The 22657-nt window shown below is 31.4% G+C and overlaps 2 protein-coding genes across 5 annotated transcripts; one reads left to right on the top strand and one right to left on the bottom strand.

Annotated features, from left to right (window-relative positions):
* Positions 1–664: 664 nt before the first annotated feature.
* Positions 665–6716, top strand: LOC129886711 (vesicle-associated protein 1-1). Its single transcript, XM_055961510.1, has 8 exons — positions 665–942; positions 1034–1104; positions 1184–1265; positions 2224–2339; positions 2480–2629; positions 2740–2781; positions 4805–4882; positions 6325–6716. Exons 1-8 carry the CDS (start codon positions 891–893, stop codon positions 6433–6435), a joined length of 702 nt encoding a protein of 233 aa, XP_055817485.1. The 5' UTR covers positions 665–890; the 3' UTR covers positions 6436–6716.
* Positions 6717–7774: 1058 nt separating this feature from the next.
* LOC129886709 (uncharacterized) lies at positions 7775–12441 on the bottom strand. 4 transcript variants are annotated; one of them, XM_055961509.1, is made up of 6 exons: positions 11905–12441; positions 10611–10706; positions 10217–10441; positions 10058–10121; positions 9740–9864; positions 7775–8437 (listed from the first exon to the last, which is right to left on the bottom strand). In XM_055961509.1, exons 1-6 carry the CDS (start codon positions 12247–12249, stop codon positions 8402–8404), a joined length of 891 nt encoding a protein of 296 aa, XP_055817484.1. In that variant the 5' UTR covers positions 12250–12441; the 3' UTR covers positions 7775–8401. The 4 variants fall into 4 exon arrangements, with proteins under 4 accessions (XP_055817484.1, XP_055817483.1, XP_055817481.1 ...); XM_055961508.1 differs by having other exon boundaries at positions 7775–9315; positions 11905–12440; XM_055961506.1 differs by having other exon boundaries at positions 7775–8327; positions 11905–12438.
* Between the last annotated feature and the right edge of the window lie 10216 nt (positions 12442–22657).

Here is a 22657-nt window from a genome sequence, read left to right as displayed (position 1 = left end):
GATCATACATTATTGAATTTTGTTTAAAATTATTTTCATTTATTTTTCTTATTTTTATCCGACACATAATTTAAGAAAGTAAAAAATAACTTTTGAATTCTGTAGCCTTGGATTAAAGATATATCAAATATATTAAAATATTCTTTAATCTCATGGTTTTAAATATGTCACATGTAAAATTGAAAAGAGTTACTAAAAAAAAATACATTTTTTAAAAAACAGATTAGTATGACAAATAAATTGAAATAAAAAGGGTATTTGTTTTTTTTTATTCTACTGCAGTAAAATGAATTTGAAACGGAAAGAGTATTTGTTTTTTTATTCTACTTCAGCAAAATGATTTTTTTATTAGTACTAGTTTTCATTCATCATTGTTAAATTTACATGTGAATTGCACTATGTTTTTTTTTCTTATGTTTCGCCTGCATTGGAGTTTTGCTTAAATTTGAATCGCACTGCAGGATTTATTTGAAAATGATACTCCCAACATGATTTTCTTCATATTCAAAATTCGAATTCGAGATCTCAATTTTCACCACAACACAATCCATGTTGGTAACTGCACATGTTTATTTAAGAATAAAAAAAAATAAAAAAATCATGCAAGTAGGTAGAGTAATGAAAAATAGAAAATAAAAAAAAAGGAAAGAGGGGGAAATATTACTTATAATTTGTCCACCAAACTTGGAAAAAAGCCGCTTACCGAATTTAAACATAACCAGCAGGGAAGTCGACACTATCCCACGTTTCTTACTTGGCATCACTCTAACCCCCATCTCCTCGAGATCCTCGCCGCCAAACTATCTCCGAATCCCACCTCTCTCGTCGGAAAACCGCTGCTGCGTATTCCGGGCTGATTTCTTAAAATTATAGAAAAGATCACTGTCGAAATGAGTAACGGGGAGCTACTTCAAATCGACCCAGTAGAACTTCAGTTTCCATGTAAGAAACTTCTAGAATATTTTCTACTTTTCAGATCCATCTGTTGTTCCCTTTGTTTATTTGTTTTTTTTAATTGTGATGTTGAAAATAGTCGAATTGAAGAAGCAGATCTCATGTTCTTTGCAATTGAGCAACAAATCAGATGACTATGTAGCCTTCAAGGTATCATGGGAATTCACTGTAATTACTTTTATTTATTTATTTTTGAGATTACTATTTTATTTTACCTTTTGGATTTCAGGTGAAGACGACGAATCCAAAGAAGTACTGTGTAAGGCCCAATACTGGAATTGTGATGCCTCGTTCGACCTGTGATATCATAGGTCTTTCTCTCTCTCTCACTCTCTTCCTTATAACAAGTATGCTCTGCTTGATTGTTCACCTTGATAAATTATCTTTTTAGTTTTTATAATTGTCCATGAGAATTATATACTATTTTCTGGGAAAAAAATTTCACTTTATTTAAAAATTAGCGTTTGTTCATGATCGTTTATGGAATTTGAAGCACACCAAAACCCTGTTTTCATTTATTTCATTTCGACTATATTATTTTTTCAAAATTTTATCCTAAATTTTATATTTTTATGAGAATTACTTCACTTAAATCATATTTCATGTTCTTTAGTAAAAGTACATTCAAGCAATCAAATATTATTTGTAAACTATAACCAAACATAACTTCAACCTCAAAAATTTCAAATAAAGTGAAAAAAATATTTGTAATAGTATGTACTAGCTCGTATATTTTTCATGACATTATGTGACTATCTATTTTGATATATTACTCTTTTAGAGCAGATTTGATTGTATTTTTAGGCAAATCAGTCAATTTGGGTGATTTTGCTAGTTTTTAGAAATTGGGGGTACAATCCATATTTAGAATAAAGTACATTCAAATTCTAAATAATTCTTTGCAAAAAGTATGGCCAAACACAATTCCAACTCCAACTTTAAAAATTTCAAATAAAGTGAATAATATTTGATTTCATGGCCAAACACCTGCTAAAAATAATTTTTCACTTTTACTTGTCCACTTCAGTGTATTGGGAGAAACACTTTTTTTCTTCTTATTTTACCTTTAATATTACCTACTCATTTCCCAAGTCCATTGAGACGATACACCAATTAATATGAGAATTATGATAAATATGCACTTTTTTTTAAGGGTAGTACAATGTCCATTGCGGACAACCAAAAGTGAATTAAGGGAGTAGAAGTTTGGGACTGAGACGTAGTATTAGTTGATTTTGTTGTAATTGTTCTTACAATTTATGGATTCAGTTACAATGCAAGCACAAAAAGAGGCACCACCGGACATGCAATGCAAGGATAAGTTCCTGCTTCAAAGTGTCGTGGCAAGCCCCGGAACTATGGCTAAGGATATAACTCCAGAAATGGTAAGATTGTTAAAGTAGTGTTCTTGTTGTTTCAAGTGTTAATTGTTAGCTAAATCTGTTCTTGTTTTTGTTTCTGTACTGCGAATTGTTAATTGATGAGAATTAGCACTGTTTTATACACATTTCTTTTGTTCTTTTAGTTCAACAAGGAGTCTGGGAATCATGTTGAAGAGTGCAAGTTGAGAGTGGCTTATGTTCCACCTCAACCACCATCCCCTGTGCAGGAGGGGTCCGAGGAAGGTTCCTCACCTAGGGCTTCAATATCTGAAAATGGAGCAGAGTTTCACAATGTGAGTTTTTAGGTGTCTTTCTCTCATGTTATTGAAGATTAAAGATTTATTTTGGGGGTAAAAAGCTAGCAGAATTCATTTGGAATATGAGATATCCGGTTGTTATGCAGGCTTCAAGGACATATGCTGAGCCACAAGACAACTCATCAGAGGTAGATTTCCTTTTCCAGAATTTACAATGTTTCTTATGGTGACTGATAAGTTCCATGGCTTGTATTATTATTTATGTTGTCAATATGCATGCCAACAGGAACGACTAAATTTCTAATATCTAGGAATCAAAAATTGCTTGGCTAGCATTCATTTTGCTTATTGTTGCTAACACATTGTTGGATATTTAGTATATATCACTTGTTCCATGAATTTGCAGTTTTCAAGAATTTTCCTCATTCCATTCATGGTAGAGCTATTGGTGTCTGTTTGTTTATTAACTTCCACACATTGTAATCTACCATATTTCTTTCTGTGCATTTATGGAGAATTTCTATTGATGTTTATTTATCGTAAACCTTGTTGTTCTTTGAGTCTGGTTTGAGTTTTTTTTTACCTCATTGATTTGCATTTTAACTGTCTGGGATTTCTCTGATTAACAAATTCTTGTGTTCCTTGGTTAGCTTGAGAAGGTATTTTCATCCTGTCTTGTTTGTTTTAACTGTGAGCACACCCTATACCCTCTCAAAGAGAAAAAGGAAAAAAGAAATGCTATGTTTTATAGATGTTATATAGGGAACATCCGTATATAATAATTAGTTCTCGGAGGGGATTACAGATAGATTTTGGTCTGTTTTGGTCATCCAGTGTAGGCTGTTTGAAGATAAAGATATTAGGAAAACTCTTATTTTATATTGGTTGTTCCGGACAGTGAAATCAATCCCTTGATGGGAATTAAGATGCAATATGGCTAGCACTGGACAAAATCTTCCTGACTACTACTTGTTTCTTTTGTATGATTACTCTTATAAATCTGCCATAATCCAATGATGCCTGACCAATATGTAAAAAAGCTTTTGTGTTCTCACTTGCTAAATGGAGAACATGAATAGCAAAATGCTTCATTTGTCAAATTAAAGCAAATGCTGAAATTATGAGCCAAATAACTTAATTTACCTTATACAAAATGGAATCAAATTGCTTGAATTTTAGAGGGGATGGGAGACAAGAATGGCTAAAGTGCTAAAGATTAAATCAAATCCAAACTTCCAAAACTGAAGTCCAAATGAAACAACGGGAGGTAGTTGTGCAGTTTTTAGATGCATCTTAATAAGGATTCCGAGGGGTGTTATATCAAAACGCATATTAAGCATATCAATCTGCAAGACTTTGTTACCATTCTTAAAAAACGTGGGCCTCTGTGATTTGAACATTTAGAATTTGTTTGGTTCGTGTCCATTTTTTACACCTTTCCAGTGTTGTGCTCTTATACAGTGGCCAGAAATTTATCTTGGAATATTCGGTGTATTAAATTTGAATTAATTGAGTTTGTAATTGCAAGGTGTTGGCCTGGCATTGGTTGAAGGGTGGTCCATATTGTCTTTATATGGTCTAGTGTGATCCTCATCTTATGAGCTAACGTTGGGGTTGGCTCAGGTCCAAGGTCTATTAGTCAAACACATCCTCAATGGAGCCTTATCCACGCTCCAAATATTCAGTCTTGGGCGTGCGAGGATGTTAAGATTTTTACACTGGTTAAGGGCATGGAGAGTAGTCTCCTCTTCTTTTTTCTTCTGATGAAATTGATTGTAGTCTCTTTATATGATTTTGTACCTCACCTTACGATAAGTAGGATAAAACTTGTCAGCCTAAAATCTCTCTCTGAAGTTTTTGAGTGGAATCATTTGGTTTTATCATGGTATAAGACACTCTCATTTTCTTGCACATATGGTTAGCTATATGAAACTTCCAGTTTGAAGCTCTTGTCACTTCTTAGGCTTTTATATATTACAAGTAGCTAATGACTGCTTGTCCCCTACATTCTTTTGGCTTCAGCAAATGCATTTTTTATTATTTTTCTTTCTACTCGTTCAATGAATACTAGTTTAATACAAGGTGGAGGTTATGTAAAGTTGGTTGTTGTAACCAAACCAAGATCGTACACTGTTATTCCCTCTGGAAAAAAAAATGCAGCATAGCTATTCAAGAAAAAGAATATTGAGGATTCCTTTTGTTCATTTGCAGACAAAAGCACTAATTTTGAAGCTGTCAGAGGAGAAAAAATCTGCAATACAGCAAAATAACAAGCTTCAACAAGAATTGGTAAGGGCCTTAATATATAAATTTATCTTACTGGTTTCTTTGTCAGTGTTTTATCAGAATTTTTGCATCTTCTCAGTCATCAGCAATCTCAGATTTGAAATGTTTATGTTTTTCTTTTTCTTTTTCTTTTGTCCCCTTTCTCCTGTAAAGAGATTCAAGGTTTCACAAGAATTGAGCTTCATTCCATTGATGATTAGAGAGGGACTAAAAATCATACTTTTAGAGAGAGCGGAGATCTAGGTAGGTTGGAAGGAGATGATCGTCTGGGGTTAAGTTACACTGAACGTATAATGGTGTTCGTTTACGTAGGCAATGACAGAGGGTGGTTGAGAAAGAAAGGAATAGCAGATGTTTTGAAGATAGAGCTAACTCAACATAATAGAGATCAAGTTTAATTATATACTTCCGTTTTCCTTTTGGTGCAAGGAGGAATTTTTTAAATGAAGCAGAATCAGTACTTCACCTCTTAGAATCCCTATAAGACCGGAAATGGATTCTCCTTTTGCTTTTTACTGACCTGTAATTGTTCAGCACCTTATTGGTGCTGGCCTTGTAATACAATTACCTTTCTCTCAAAAAGAGGGTGATTGAGAGAAATAAGATGTTTCTACTGACATGGTCAGATATGTTTACTACCTAAATGGGTCTTAAGGTCTGTACACATGCATAGGATAGCCATTCTGTTAGTTGGCCAAGCCACTGTATAACCTTCCTGCACTGATGAGGCAAGCCTCTGTTTTATTTGTCTTCCTGGTTGATTTTTGCTATCTTGAATTAAATATGTTGTTTCCTTTGTTTGATAACTGCACGCCTCTCCAATTGGATTAGGCTGGATTACTTGCTAACCTTCCTGCACTGATGAGGCAAGCCTCCTTTGTTTTATTTGTCTTCCTGGTTGATTTTTGCTATCTTGAATTAAATATGTTGTTTCCTTTGTTTGATAACTGCACGCCTCTCCAATTGGATAAGGCTGGATTACTTGCTATATGTAAGCATTGCCTTTTTCTTTTAGTGACATGGATGAAAACACAGCCTTCTTCCTTTAATTCGAGTGTGATCAAACGTCTATTTTTATTGGGGGAAATGATGCTATAGCTTGATAAGCAGTGCATTGGACCTGAAAAAGGGAGATAATTAGACAACCTCGTCATCAGTTAATGTTTCCTGAAATGACTGAAATCTACCATTAAGGGTGGGTTAGAGAGTGAGATATTTTCATTATTTTGGCAATGAATTGATTAATTGCTATTTTTGTTACTGCGCTTATAAGATAAATGTCAGGCTACTGCATTTTGAAGTCACTATTTCTTGAACTGAAATTGTATTGGAAAAATGTTTTGAGATGGAACTGAGTAGCATCTTTGCCTTCGTTAGCGCTGCAAGAAACTCATTTTGACCTTTTGAATGTTATCGTTAAACTTAACGAACCTTGTTGGGTGCAGGAGTTATTGAGGCGAGAAAGTAGCAGAAGTCGTGGTGGAATCCCATTTATGTATGTTATTATTGTTGGACTGCTAGGCCTCATTCTCGGCTATCTTCTCAAGAAGACATAATGGCTAAGAGAGATTGCTGCTACATCGTCAGTGCAACCAAGTGTTTAAAAAATTCTAGAACCTTGAAGAAAAGGGTGACTAATCCGGTAAAGCTTTGTATCATTAGTTGTCTGGTTGACTTAAAAATGTACAAGACAGGTTTTAATCTGTTTTTGTAATGCCTGAGCTCGGGAGTATCATCGTGTGACTTAACTGCATTTGACATCCTTTGCCAACATGTGAAGGAGACATTTTAGTTTGCCAATTAAGTATACTTCCTGATTATGGACCTTGTGACTGCAGCTAGTGTTTGTCCGTCCACCAATAGTTATGGCTTGGATTTACGTAGACTAGTTTTACATTTTACAATTACAACCTTATTTCTTGAGATTTCATCCTCGCAAGTCGTGCAATTTTCTGGTTTCTGAACTTCACAGTCTGACTTAGGCGTATATACCATGGCTTAATGGTGATGATGGATAGCCTTTTTCTAAAGAAGCAGGTTCATACATATCATGAATATTGCTATTGTGTATTTGTGTATGCATATGAAAATCTGTACATATAAACTGCAGCAATTATTATCAGCCAACAATACACTTCACTACCGAGTAAATGTTGACTCCGACAGACCGGTATGCCAATGATACTACATGACTGTGGGAGAGATAAACTTGATAGAAGTTGGCTTGAAGACTTTTTTGAGGTTTCTGGGGTGAAACAATTAGGCGACTGACATGAAGAGTTATCGGTGATGGTTTACCTGTAAATTCTCCAAGATAGATAATTTCACTGTGTCATAACGGGACATTATATGTAACACACCCATGGTTACCTGTGTTGATTTGTCTTCCTCGAGTAGGATATATTATAAACATATGACCAGATGCCAATGATGTAAGAATTTGAATCTCATTTAATAAACAAAACAAGCGGACAAACTTGAAAATGGTACAGAGCTGCTAGGAGTAAAGGGAGTTATTAGTTCATTCTGGTAGGATTGATTGGTAAACTTATCAGTCCCCAGCAAGACTAGATTAAGTATTGCACAAAATTTAGCTCAAAGCTTGTAAGCTTTTCAATTATTATCGTTAAGAGGGAAAACAATCTTTATATAGAATTGAGCAGAATGGATAGAGATGGATTCAAACAAGTGGCCAATTAGTTCAATGATTGACTGAGAAAAAAGCAGCAACCTACAAACTAACCCCAAAAATGAAGATGGACTGAATCTGATAACTCGAGCCATAGAAGATAAAATTGGCTCACAGACTAATATACTCTATTATAGTAAGATGCGATAAACTAACAATTACATCAAATTTGAAGGGGCATTGATATGTTTACACAATAATGCATATAGAAGAATGAGCAAAACTCCTCTCTCAAGAAGGATAACCAAACAAGAATCACTGGTTACATACAATTAATGGAGGATATGATCATCTATGAACAGAAAGTTAATGTGAGGTCATCCCATTCCAATATCCAGTGGATCATCTTCTTGAAGAAAACATGCTAGCTGGAAGAAGTGAAAAAACTAACTACTGTACTAATATATACATATAAAAATAGACTACCCTTCTTTTCTTTCCATTCTTAACAAAAGCCATTATATCACTTTTCTTCTGAATCCAAGCTCGAAAACCATTATTTGAACCCGTTGCAAGTGTCAATTTATCTTGTGCGAGATTCTGAGTACCTTCTATTTCACGGTGTCAACTTCTTAGTTACAATTTCCCTTCTCGCTGTCAGTAGCATGAAGTCTAAGTCAGTCATGTCCAATATGACATAAAGTCCTCTATTTCTTAAGAAGATTTAAGTGCTCTTTGGATGCATCATTAACGAGCATCTTGAGAACCTTGTATCATATTACATCTGACCACAATCTTGCGAAAATCATCCAGGCTCAACTGCAATATGCCGTATCAAAAGGTAGAAAGTACTAAGAGAAAACACGAACCCAACTTAAAAAAGCATACAGCTTTTAAAACAGACATTTGAGGGCAGATAGTGGTCGATCCTATAAGTAAAAATGATATTGTCATCATTTTGTGATCTTGGTAAACAGCACTTATGAAATAACATTATAGCTACACCAAAAGAACCCAAATAAAAATGGCCACAAATAACTGTTCAGGTTTCTAAGTGAGTTTTTGGCTTTTTGCCACTGAAGTTCATGGAATTTTTTTCATCAAAACACCAAACAGAATAAGCCACTTTTTTTCCTTTTCAGTTGCAGATGATTGATAGACTACCTCCACAGTACTTAATCTTTCCAACTAATCTATAAAGCCCCAAACACTTCATAGTAACTTTGTAGTATTTTTATTACTAGTACTCTCTCCGTTTATTTCTCCAATATTTTAAAAATAAACTTTTATTTTTATTTGTCAATTTTAACGTATCAAAAAAACTATTTTTTTGTGCGTTTTATGGTCAATATCTTTCATATCCCAAACACTTCATAGTAACCTACATGGTTTGGTGTCCAAGGAACAAAAACCATAACAACAACAACATACCCTATGTAATCCCACAGGTGGGGCCTGGGAAAGATAGGATGTACGAAGACCTTACCTCTACCTTTATGGGGTAGATGCTGTTTCGGATAGACCTTCAGCTCAAAGAAATGTAACCAACTCAGGAAATAAGAAAGAAAAAGAAACAACAAAATAGCAATGTATAAAATAAGTGTAGCAACAAGGAACAAAAACCATGGGAGTTACATATTGTACTTCCCTTGTATAAAAGGTGGTATTAGCACCCAAAGATGTGGCCCAGTGGTAAACGAAGTGTGTTGACAAACATGAGGTCTCAAATTCAAATCCAGTGGAGGCAAAAAACACTAGATGATTTCTTCTATTTGTCCACGCCTTGGTGTACATAGTTACCCGATATCTGTGTTGGTGGAGGATAGCAGGTAACCCGAGCAATTAGTCGTGGTATGTGCAAGTTGAACCGGACACCACAGTTATACAAAATAAAAAAAGAAGGTTTCAACTTTCTAACTTATGGTAGTAACTTTATCATTTTTTTGGATTCATTCCTTAAAGTTGGGTGATAAAATCCATAAAATATAATATATGCAATTAATATTTAGTATATTCAAACACTAAACACTTGTCGAGTGTGCCCCAGTGGCTAGTTTATGATTATTTGCTTTGACTTGTCTACATTCAACACAAGCATGAGAGCCATAAAAATTCGGTACTAGTAGCACTACTTCTCCATGATCTGTTCTATATTGAATCTTATCAAACACTTAGGTCTTCATTGAATAGGGAATACTTTTTTAAACCCAAAAATAGAAGGAAAGAAGTACCTTTCCATCTCCATTAGAATCAAAACAACGAATCATATTTGCCATGTCCTCATCTGACCATGTAAAATCATGGGAAACTGCCATTTTCCGTAGATCTCTGAAACTTATACTCCCTTTTCCAGCTTCTGTGAGAGAGTACCAACTAATAAATGGGCATATACAATCAATCTAGAACAGCGAGCCAAAAAAATGATGCTAGAACATGCTAGAAGTACATGTGACATCAGATAAAGATTTACAGTATTGTTGACCAAAAACAGTATAGCTTATCACTTTCACAAGTACAAGATGAAACCTTATAAGCAGACTTAGCATTACCATCAAACTGAAAGAAATGCATAATCAAGTTATCCTCAGTCATCTGCACTCGATTTCTTGTCTGCTGAAAACAATTGTAAAGTACATAAGTATAGAGGAAGGAGTATGAGAAAGTTTCAAAATTTTCATTGATTTAGTAAAGTAAATGATAAAACATACCTGTTGTTTTCTCTTCCTTTTACCAGTAGCATCTTTCTGATTGCAGGTACCTACTTCTTTTTCGTTACTGGCCTTTTTCAAAGAAGCTTTTTCGTTACTGACCTTTTTCAAAGAAGCCTTTTGGCTGCTGTCTGATTTAGTGGAATCGGCATCAGTGCCTTGCATAGGCACTATATCTGCAAGATTCAGAAAACCTGCAGAATCTTGTAGTGACAAAGCAATAGCCTGCATATAGACAAATAAATACATTACTGTTGGATGCCTGATGGAAAGCTGCAGACTTAATGGCAAGGCAATGTTTTATTCAGCCTCCCACATAAGGGTGATGCAGATGTATCTCTCTGTTTTTATATATGTATGCATGTTAATAAGACTGAATAATAATATATGTCACCTGCATTAAGGCGACATCATCGTCGACAAAATCCGGGTCAGTTGGCACCGTAGTGTTAGAAACTCTCTTCTTAGGAATTTGATTTTTTTCCTTTGACTGCAACAAGAGATCCAAGGAAAATTAACAGGATACCAAGCTAGAATATTTCATCTATCCAACTGTGGAAGCAAATATAATGGGTTAAATACAGGGCAAGCGCATTAGATAGAGGCCTTTCCCAACAGACAGCTCCACAGCCCAGAATTCAGATGTACTTGGATTCATTTTTTCGATAGTAATAAATTTCATTAAAAGAAGGGCAAAAACACGCCTGCATACAAGAAGCACACCAAAAAGTGGAAAACCGTACCAAACGACACTTCTACGAATGACATCAAATATTCTATACAAATAAGAACTTTGTAGGTGCACCATAAGGATCAGATGTACTTAGATTCATTAATTTTAAGTAGTTGTGTTATGCATATCATTCATGTATTGTTTGCCCCAGCTAACAACATTCAGAAACATCAGTTTTCTAAATGTTCAACACATGATAACATAAGGGATGCAGTCTGTTCTCATGAAATGATTCAGAGCCCAGGATGCATATAGTAGAATCTTTTGATAGTAGTTGTTTTTTGACATCATTGGTGTAGAATTCCCTCATTTAACAATAATCACAAACATAACTGTTCTAAGAGGTTAGATTCTTAGTTAAGATTATCTACTAGACAGTATCGAAGGAAATGTATGACAATTGTTGTGTTCCTTTACTTTTCTTTTATAAGCACAAAAACAAAATGACAGTATAATCTCCTCCCTGTAACATAAAGTGTTAAAATTGAACATCGATTGTGAGTGCTCTATACGTCATAATCTTGAATAGTAAAAAGTGTTTAGTGATAGATGAAGGTGAAAACTTTATGATCCTTTTCTGTATACAGGATTAACTCAGCATATCACCTAGCAGAATAAATGGTGTCCTCTCGTAAACAATGATTCATCCCAAAACACAAACAAGAAACTATGCAGTTTTCTGTGTTAATACAGACACCTAACAACATGGAAATCCAAATCAAGCCGAAGCATTCAATATTCTTATCAAAATACAATCAGTGTGCACTGCACCCAAAATGACACAAAGAAGTAAAAGCAAAGTAAAACATAAAAACATTACAATTCCTTGCTGTATAATGTGCTTTTGCACCTTTTGAAAAAAATTGAAATCATTCAGATGCAAAAAAAAAATTATCTTAGTGCAGGTTTTAGTTGATCAATAATAAATTTTTTGCTTAAAAGAAAAAGGTTGTACCTTTTTCAACATTGAAACTTCAAAATCCACGTCATCATCTTCACCTGTATCACAAGAAAGGTCCTCACTTTTTTCTGGCTCGTAATCTTCATCTTCATCAATCACCTTCTTTTTCCCCTTTCTGTCCTTGCCTTTCTTCTGGGTTTTTTGGGAAGAACCCATCAAAGAAGTTGCCATTTTTTGCAGACCCATAGCCTCCATTCTTGCTCTGTTTTCTTCGATTCTCTTCATTCTTTGTTTCTCATAGTCAGTGAGTTTTCCAGTTCCTTGGGGTTCCACCGGGGAATCCTTTGAGTCTGAGTTTCTCTCTTCAGATTCTGAGTCTGAGACGTTCGATTTTTCCATTTTCGATTGGATTCTAAGGGTTTATAGTGGTCGGTGGAAGGGTTCCTGCGCGGGAGTTCTTTGTTAGTTGTAACAAAAGCAAATTCGCGAACAGAAAAGACAACCGAAAAGAGAAAATCAAAGGCTGCTAAAGATAATGACTAAAATGGTCACTTACATTTAGGCTTAGGTTTAAAAGTAGTTCATCAAGTATGCTCTTGAGTAGTTTTAGGGTGTTTGTGTATGAGATGTCTTTCAATTTTTTCATGTTAGTATTTTACTCTAAGAAACAAAGTTACTTAAAAATAAAAATAAATGATTTTTGAAGAAACTTGAAATAATCCAATGTACCATGGATGAAAGATTTCTAGGTGGTCAAAAACTTTAAAAAACACATTAGTCTATATGTCTATTATATTTTTAAAGTGCAAAATAATGTTCCTAAATAATGATGGTACAATCACTAATACTTAAAATAATTTTCCTAAATAATGATTGTACAATCACTAATACCTCTATTGTATGAAATATTGTTTGGTGCGAGGGAGGGGAGTGATGGTGGTGGTGGAACTAATAATCTTATCCATAAAGGTCTAATGTGATTTTCAATAAGTTTGGTGATGATTTTATATACAATAAATTTGATTTTCAAAATAGTTTTTGATTACATGGCTAAGGGATGATAAATTCAATTATGTTGTAAATAAGTGGATGTTCATAAGACTCACTGTTACTGTATATCAATAATTTCGTTATTGTAGATCAACAGTTTTTTCAATAAATTTTGTCTTTAAAAAGGCATTGCATTCTAGAATATGAAAACACACCGAAATCAAAAACATTATTATTCTATGTTTCTCTTTCTTTGTCATTTCTCTCTCTTTTTATCTTTCTTTATTATACTTTCTTTCTTTTGCTATTTATATATATTATTATTATTATTATTATTATTTTATAACAAATTATCAGCACAAAACTCTAATTTTCTCCGGATAAATTAACTTATATCTCAGGTATGATGAACACATGAATTATATGTTTTTATTTTATATGAATATATCTAGTGGATCTATTGAAGAAATTTAATTTTAATTTTCTTTGTTATTTTTAAATTAATTTCTATCTCAGTTTTCATCATGTCAAATTTATCAAAGCTTGATTTTGTGGCACTTGACATTACTGAAAAAAATTATTTGTCATGGATCATTGATGCTGAAATTCACCTAGACGCTAAAGGTCTTGGTGATACTATTAAACAAGGAAATAAAGCATCAAGCCAAAATAAAACGAAGATCATGGTTTTTCTCCATCATCATCTTTATGAAGGATTAAAAACTCAATATTAAACTGTGAAAGACATTCTTGAATTATGGACTAATTTGAAAGAACGATATGACCACCAAAAACTTACGGTGTTATGAAAGCTCGATATGAATGGATATACGTTCGATTTCAAGATTTTAAAATTATATCTGAGCATAACTCTGTTATTCACAAAGTAAGTTCCATATTAAAATTATGTAGAGAAACTATCACTGATGATGACTTACTTGAGAAAACTTATTCCAATTTTCATGCTTCAAATGTGTTGCTACAACAACAATATCGTGAAAAAAAGTTTAAGAAATATTCTGAATTAATTACATGCCTACTTATGGCTAAGCAAAATAATACTTTGCTGATGAAAAATCATGAAGTCCGTCCTACTGGGTCTGCTCCATTCCTTGAAGTGAATGTTGTAGCAGCACATAATCAGTTTGAATCAAAACAAAATAATTAGCGTGGGTGAGGTCGTGGTAGAGGACGAAATAATTATCATCATCATGATGGAAATAAACATGAGAACAATAAAATTTGTCAAAATAAGCCTTTAGAGGTAAAATCAATATTTGTCACCAATGTGGTATGAAGGGTCATTGGGCACGTGATTGTCGTACGCTAGATTATGATAATGAATCAACTCCCTCAAATAAAATATAAAGATATTGAGGCAAATCTTGCTTATAAGATGATGATTTTGAAGGACTCCCAAATATTACTCATTTAGAAGCTGAAAACTTTTATGAGAATATTGATTGAAGAACCGATCATCTAACTGAGATAAAAATTTTTATAAAAAATAGTTATTGTTTTCCTATTATGTTTGCTACCATTTGTCCTTCTTAAGTGCTTTTCTTAAGTCATTATGTCTTACTAATTTCTATATGTTTAGTACAAATTTTTAAGGTTTCTTATGTTGTTAGTTTTTCACGTTCTTATAATGTATCTTTTTTATGAAGAATATGGAAATTTTCCAGTCATCAATTGGATATAAAATCAATTATGATGATACGTATTTTATCTATAGTGCCACAACACACACTATTTTAAGAGATAAAAAATATTTCTCTTATTTGGTTATGAAAGAAGCTAATGTTAATACAATATCTGGTAGTACAAGATTAATTAAGGATCCGAAAAAACTAAAGTTGATAATTAATGAAGCATCATATTGTAATAAGTCTCAAAGAAACTTATTAAATTTCAATGACATTCGTCAAAAAAGCTATCATATTGAGACTACAAATGATGAAAAGAATGAATATCTTTATATTACTACAATGATGTCGGGCGAGAAGTTTATAATTGAAAAGTTACCCGCTCTTTTATCCGGCTTATACTTCACAAGTATTAGCATGGTTGAAATACATGTCATACTAAATCAAAGGTTTTCTAACTCAAATGATTTCATTATTTGGCATGACCGATTGGGCCATTCCGATTCTAATATGGTGAGCAAAATAATTGAGAGTTCACATGGACACTCTTTGAAGAAACAAAAGATTTTACAATTTAAATAATTTTCTTGTGTTGCATGCTATCAAGGCAAATTGATTACTAGGCCACAAGTAATGAAAGTGGGAATTGAATCCCCAGCATTTCTGAAGTGTATAGGGTAATATATGTGGGTCCATTCAACTATCATGTGGACCATTTAAATATTATATTATTTTAATAGATGCATCTACAAGATAGTCACACGTGTGTTTATTATCAACTCGTAATATGGCATTTGCGAGATTACTTGCTCAAATAATTAAGTTAAGAGCACAATTTTCAGATTATGCAATAAAGACAAATCGTCTTGATAATGTTAAACTCACATCTCATGCATTTAATGATTATTTTTTGTCCACTAGCATAACAATTGAGCATCCGGTTGCTCATATTCATACTCAAAATGATCTGGCAGAATCATTGATTAAACGACTCCAATTAATTGCTAGACCAATGCTTATGAGAACAAAACTTCTCATTTCATTATGGGGTCATGCTATTTTGCATGCAGCAAGTCTTGTGCGGATCAGACCCACAAGTTATCATAAAATCTCTTCATTACAATTGGTTTTTGGTCAGGAGCCGAACATTTCCCATCTTAGAATATTTGAATGTGCGGTATATGTTTCAATTGCTCCATCACAACGTACAAAGATGGGTCCCTAAAGAAGGCTGAGATATATGTTGGGTATAAATCTTCTTCTATCATAAAATATTTGGAACCTACGATTGAAGATTTATTTACTGCAAGATTTGTTGATTGTCATTTTGATGAATCAGTATACCCAGCATTAGGGGGAGAAAATAATCAGTTGGAAAAAAAATAGATTGGAATGCATTATCACTGTCTCGTTTAGATCCTCATACAAATAAATGTGAACCGGAAGTTCAAAAAATAATCTATTTACAAAATATTGCAAATCAACTGCCAGATGCATTCACTGACCTATCAAAAATTACTAAATCTCATATTCCAGCTGTTAATGCTCAAATTTGAGTTGATGTCCCAGTAGAATAATTAATTAATGTAAATGAGTCTAAACCACACTTAAAACGTGATAGATTAATCGGTTCCAAAGATAAAAATCCTCAAAAAAAGGAACAAACAATGAAAATTTTCATAATATGAAAGAACATTCTTAAGAAGAGTGAGGAGACATAACAATTGATAAAACCTTAGAAGAGGTTGAGAAGCCTGAAAATAATGAAAAAATTTCAATAAATTATGTCTCATCAGAAAAAATATGGAACCAAAATAATGTAATTGTCGACAATAGTTTTGCTTATAATGTTGCTATTGAAATAATGCAACAAAATGAGAATCTTGAACCAAAATCTGTCGAGGAATGTAGACAGAGTAATAATTGACCAAAATGAAAAGATGCAATTCAAGTTGAATTAGTTTCGCTTGAAAAATATGAAGTTTTTGGACCGATAGTCCGAATACCTAAAGGTATAAATTCAGTGGGGTACAAATGGGTCTTTGTGCGAAAACGAAATGAGAAAAATGAAGTCATACGATATAAAGCATGACTTGTGGCACAAAAAAATTCGCAAAGACCTGACATTGATTATATGGAAACATATTCTCTTGTGGTGGATGCAATCACTTTCAGGTATCTTATAAATATGGCAGTTCATAAAAAATTTGGCATGCATCTGATGGATGTCGTTACAATCTATTTATATGGCTCTCTAGATAACGATATTTTTATGAAAATTTTTGAAGGTTTAAAATGACTGAAATATGTAAAAATTCTCAGAAAACTTGTTCAATAAAACTTCAAAAATTCTTATACGGGTTAAAACGATCAGGGCGAATGTAGTACAATCGTCTTAGCAAATATTTGCTAAAAGAAGAATTTAACAATGATCCAATTTGCCTTTGTATCTTTATGAAAAAGTCTGGATCTAAATTTGTCATAATAGTTGTATATATTGATGATTTGAATATTATCGGAACTGCTGAAGAACTTTCAAAGGCAGTAAAATGTCTGGAATTTTTTTTTAAAATGAAAGACCTCGAAAAGACAAAATTTTGTCTTGGTCTATAAATTGAACATTTTACAAGTGAGATATTTGTTCATTAATCAACATATACTGAAAATATTTTAAAGAGATTTTACATGGATAAAACACATTCACTGAGTACCCCAATGGTTGTGAGATCTCTTGATATTAATAAAAATCCATTTCGACCTCATGAAAATGATGAAGAGCTTGTTGGTGCTGAAATATCATATCTTAGTGCAATTGGTGCATTAATGTATCTTGCCAACAATTCTAGATTAGATATAACTTTCTCTATCAACTTGTTAGCAAGATTTAGTTCTTCTCCAAAATGAAGACACTGGAATGGAATTAAGCATATATTCAGATACCTCTGAGGGACAACCACTATGGGATTGTTTTACTCAAATGAATCCACATCACAATTGATTGTTTATGTAAATGCAGGATATTTGTCTGATCCTCATAAAGGTCGATCGCAGACAAGCAACTTATTTACATGTGGTGGTACAATTATATCATGACGTTCAACAAAGCAAACTATTGTTGCCACTTCTTCAAATCATGCAGAGATAATAGTCATTTATGAAGCAAGTCGAGAATGTGTTTGGTTAAGATCAATAACTCAACACATTTAAGATACATGTGATCTTTCATTGAAAAGAGACATTCCAACAGTATTATATGAAGACAATGCTGCATGTATAGCTCAATTGAAGGGAGAATAAATCAAATGATACAGAACAAAACATATTTCACCAAAATTCTTCTTTACTCATGATCTTCAAAAGAAAGGTGAAATAGATGTTCAATAAGTTCGTTCAAGTGATAGTTTAGCAGATATGTTCATCAAGGTCTTGACAGCTTCAACCTTTGAGAAATTGAGATAAAAGATTGGAATGTGTCATTTTCGAGATATTAAATGATGTTCTCATCAAAGAGAGTAAAATATGCGCTGCACTATTTTTCCCTGAACCAAGATTTTATCCCACTGAATTTTTCTGGTAAGGTTTTTAATAAGACAACAATCAATGTGTATTACAAATAATTATGTACATATTTTTTCTTTTGTACATGAACATCCAAGGAGAGTGTTGTAAACAAGTGGATATCCATAGGACCCACTGTTACGGTAGATCAATAGTTTTGTTACGGTAGATCAATAGTTTTGTTACTGTAGATCAATAGTTTTCTCAACAAATTTTGCCTATAAAAAGGCATTGCATTCTATAATATGAAAACACAAACAATCAAAAACATTACTACTCTACGTTTCTTTTTCTTTGTCATTTCTCTCTCTCTTTATCTTCCTTTATTATACTTTTTTTATTTTGCTGTTTATATATATTAATATTATTTTATAACAAATTACAATTATCAATTTTGAAGGATATAGTATGATACTTCCTCCTTTTATTTATGCATAATATATATATAAAATGTGCTTTGACTTTATGCACATATATCATTCAATTTTGAGTGTGTATAAATAGATATTTGTATAAAGTTGAATAAATAGACACACATATTTTTTGTGACACACCTAAAATTAGAGAATATAAATACTAGTTGAATCTAAATTAAAAAGGCATGTTTATATATTATGTATTTTATTTATGATGATTAAGTGAAAAAACTTTGTATTTGACAAGGAAAAAATTTCAAACAAAAAAACTCAGTCTACGTAAAGTAGAAAACAAAGTTAGACAAAAGAAAAACAAATCTATCTATATATAATAGGAGAGGCCAAAGGGCCACATGTCAGCGCCACATGTCAGCGCCACAATTTTTCTCACAAATTCATATTTTATATTTTATATAACAGAAAATTAAAAATTTAATTAAGAAAATTGAAAAAAAGAAAGACACGTGTCTTAATATGAGCGGCAAAAATACTACATGTTAGGGCCACAATATTTCTCATAATTTTAGATTTTAAATAACAATAAATTAAAATTTTAAATTTGAATTTTTTTTTAAAAAGACACATGTCATAATATTATAATATGAAATTTGAATAGACACACATCAATATAACTCTTTAAATGACTCATTGAAAAATTTAATTACTTCGTTAAAAAATTTATAACATTCATTTAATTTTGTGTATGAATATTTATATATTTTACTACACTAAAAATTAACCTTTAAAATTTAACATACGAACAATTATAGAAGGAAGCAGCCCAGTCCCGTGGATACTTGCACGTTATTCCATCATTTCCCATTTTCCATTGAATCACACACACTAATATTTATTATTATAAAATACAAAACTATATCATTTTCTATTATCCTTTTGAATTCAAAATTAGTCATATTTTTAAAATCAAAACTATTTATACATTATTTTAAAAATGAGGAAAAAATATTCCCCTTAATCCAAGTGACAACATAGGATTAAGCCACTTGGTACTTTTAAGATAATGCTAAAAAAAAATTAAAACTAGAAAACTGAGTTACTAAATTTAAATTTAAATTTAAAAATAATTAAATTTATATATTTTCAAAAGGAAATACATATATTATTAAAATAACTGGTGCATGTATTTGGAGTCCTAAAAGCCTAAAACCATGTGACCATAATTCAAGGCACGTTTAGGATTTGTTTTTTAATTCATCATATTTTTTAATATTAACTCTCAAACTAAAACAAAAATTAATCAAATGTGTTTGAATATAAGTTAGAAAAAATAAATAATTCTCTCTCTCTCTCCATATAAATATATATATATATAGGAGAGACAAGAACTATCACGTGTCAGCACCATAAAAAAATAATATTTATTTACTTGACATCTTTATTTTAAATTATGTGACTATTTGATTTGAAGTAAATCTTTACCGTAATCATAAATACCAAAAATTAGGAACCACCAACTTATTTGATTTTCGTTTTTTAACAATTTCAAATTATTTTTTTTTTAAAAAAAACTGCTACCGTGATAAAGGTGATATATATTCTTTTAACTGTTTTTCTTTTACAAGTTTCAAGTATTTTTAAAAAGAAGGTGCAACTATGAACTAACTACACATACATATCTTTTTATCACATTTTTCATAAGTAAAATTTATTTATTCAAAAATTATTTTAGGATAAAATCAATACAACCACAAAGAACAAAAAAAAGAAATAGTAACTTATTAAAACAAAGAAAGTAGGAAGCAGTTGCAATTTATTTTTTTTTAAAAAAAAAAATCAAACATCAAATTCATTGAATAAGGTTTCCGCAAGCATCCCACCATCGGAACGGTCACAGTTTTAGTAATGGATAATAACTAATGAAATTCATATAACTGTTGTCTAGAATTCTCTTGAAGTCTAATCATTTTTTTTCTCCGATGAACATTCTGCTTCACCAATATTCTACCTCCTTCACAAAAGGGATTCATTCACTCATTCATGGTAGCCTGCAGGTATCTTTCTGTGTTTTTGTTTAGATTTAATATATCAAAAGTAATGTTAGCATATTTTTCCCATAACAAGCCTTATGTTGGTTTTTTTCTCCTTTTGGATTCTTCATCTACGAATCAATCAAAATAGGTATATTTTTATTCTCTTTTAATTCATATACTGCACCTTATAATATCACAGAATTGCATGCTTCTTAATATCTAATGCTATTTGTATTATTGTAGGTACATGAAAAGCAATTATATAAGATCAAAAACAAAACATTATGTTAGAAGCAAGAAAGAAGTATACAAGGTACATGCATTGAATGTTATTTGACATAAAATCTTTAAGTAAAATTTGAATAGTTTATTTTTTTTTACTGTAAATTAAGTTTTATAATATTCTCCATGATGTGTGGTTGAAAGATATTAAATCTTTGGTTTGAGTTTCCTCTTAGTTTTTTTTCTTCAAATTTTGCTAAAGTGATAAACATGAATTATGGTTAGTTAACATTTATGTATAGACTGAAATTGTTATAAAAGAATAGTTATATGCATCGATCAGTCCATAAATAATTTTATAAAAAAATGATAAAATCATAAAAATAATACGGAAAGAAAAAGATATCTCAAATAATTCATTTCATAATAGTAGAAGTTTTCATAACAACTTTTTATCTCCAATTTTTTCACTTTGTTGGAGTTGTAAGAACTTTTAATATGTGATGCATCATATTTAAAAGATTTATTTTTCATACTAATGGCATGTGTTAAAATAATGATATTCACTAATAATGACAAACAACAAATTTTATGGCGAAAAGGACTTTTCTATTTAAATTTAGAGTTATTCAAAATTTATAATTTAAAATAAACTATGATATTATTTAGGTTATTATTGGTACATTAAATGAAAAAAGATTAACTAAGATATCATAATAGAGAAATTGATCTATAAAAGAATAATAGATATAATGTAAATATTCATTGAATTAATTTGACCAATAAGATAAATAAATAAAGAATACATAAAAAAATTAAATAATAGGCAAAGATGGAAAGAGAAAAAATATTTAAAATATTTGATATAAAATTTGAGAATGGATTGAAACAATTAAAAATAAAATATAAATCTTATGTAAGACAATTGAAGCTAAAATTCAAAAGTAATTCATAAAAATAAACTAATTATTAATTGCGCTTTATATTTTTGTAACAACAATAATAACATAATCATTATTATCTCATATGTGGGGTTTGAAGAAGGTAAAATGTAATTAAACCTTATCTTTATCTATCTTTGTGGATAAATATTTTGTTTCTGATAAACCATAAGCACAACAAAAAAAATCTCACTAAAGAGTTTTTGCTTAGTTAAAAATTAAAAAATTATGTTTTCTTCTAAAATAAGAAATATTGAAGTCACAAAAAGAATAACTGAACAAGCAAATATTAATTTAAGGTGATATAGAACAACTTATTTTGAGTGATTTTAAAATATTCTATAAATTATAATATCCTTATTTTTTAATCATTTTATACTTTCAAATTGTTTGTATCTAATTCAAATATTTGGAGTACATCGAAAAGTTATTTAATGATTTTATTTATAAAAAAATTCTTCAATTTTTTAATTTATTATTAGGTATATTTTATTGCAAAATAAGATAATAGTTAGGTATTTATTGATTTTAATATGATCTAACATGTTTAAATAGATAAAATCTTAATTATAATTATAATTTAATGCGCGGAATCCTATACTAGTATAATATAAAGGGAAAATGTATAAATTCCTCCCCGAGCTTGTCACAAAAAATCAGTTACACGCTTAAACTATTGTGACAACCTATTACACACCTGAATTACTTAAAAGTGAATTTATTTCGATCATGACGCGCACACAACCAATCACACGATGAGAAAGTGTTTCAAACTAGCGCTACGTCATCACCTTGTCACTATTACATTAATAATTATGTTAGATTTCAAAAAAAAATCATGTCACCCAATTGCTTTTTCTTCCTTATACACATTCAAACTCACCATTAAACCACCATCATTGTTGCCATAATCATCAAATTCGCTTCTCCACCACCATAGATTTTATCATCCACAATCAAATTCAGCACCGTAATCTTCCACAACCACTGCCATCATAAAAAATTGATAAAAACAATAATAAATTTGACTAAATTCACCATTG

The sequence above is a fragment of the Solanum dulcamara genome, chromosome 4 (genome assembly GCF_947179165.1).
Source record: "Solanum dulcamara chromosome 4, daSolDulc1.2, whole genome shotgun sequence".
NCBI lineage: Eukaryota > Viridiplantae > Streptophyta > Magnoliopsida > Solanales > Solanaceae > Solanum > Solanum dulcamara.
The sequence above is the reverse complement of the archived record's forward strand: the minus strand, read 5'-3'. Positions and strand labels throughout refer to the sequence as shown.

What these genes read in the sequence shown, in the direction of transcription:
- LOC129886711 (XM_055961510.1), top strand. Translation starts at nt 891, where the DNA reads ATGAGTAACGGGGAGCTACTTCAAATCGACCCAGTAGAACTTCAGTTT. An exon ending in ATGACTATGTAGCCTTCAAG is followed by an intron (nt 1,105 to 1,183) that starts GTATCATGGGAA and finishes TTTGGATTTCAG; the next exon opens with GTGAAGACGACGAATCCAAA. An exon ending in TTCGACCTGTGATATCATAG is followed by an intron (nt 1,266 to 2,223) that starts GTCTTTCTCTCT and finishes TTATGGATTCAG; the next exon opens with TTACAATGCAAGCACAAAAA.
- LOC129886709 (XM_055961506.1), bottom strand. Translation starts at nt 12,249, where the DNA reads ATGGAAAAATCGAACGTCTCAGACTCAGAATCTGAAGAGAGAAACTCA. An exon ending in AAGTTTCAATGTTGAAAAAG is followed by an intron (nt 10,707 to 11,904) that starts GTACAACCTTTT and finishes CTCTTGTTGCAG; the next exon opens with TCAAAGGAAAAAAATCAAAT. An exon ending in GCATTTCTTTCAGTTTGATG is followed by an intron (nt 9,865 to 10,057) that starts GTAATGCTAAGT and finishes ACTCTCTCACAG; the next exon opens with AAGCTGGAAAAGGGAGTATA.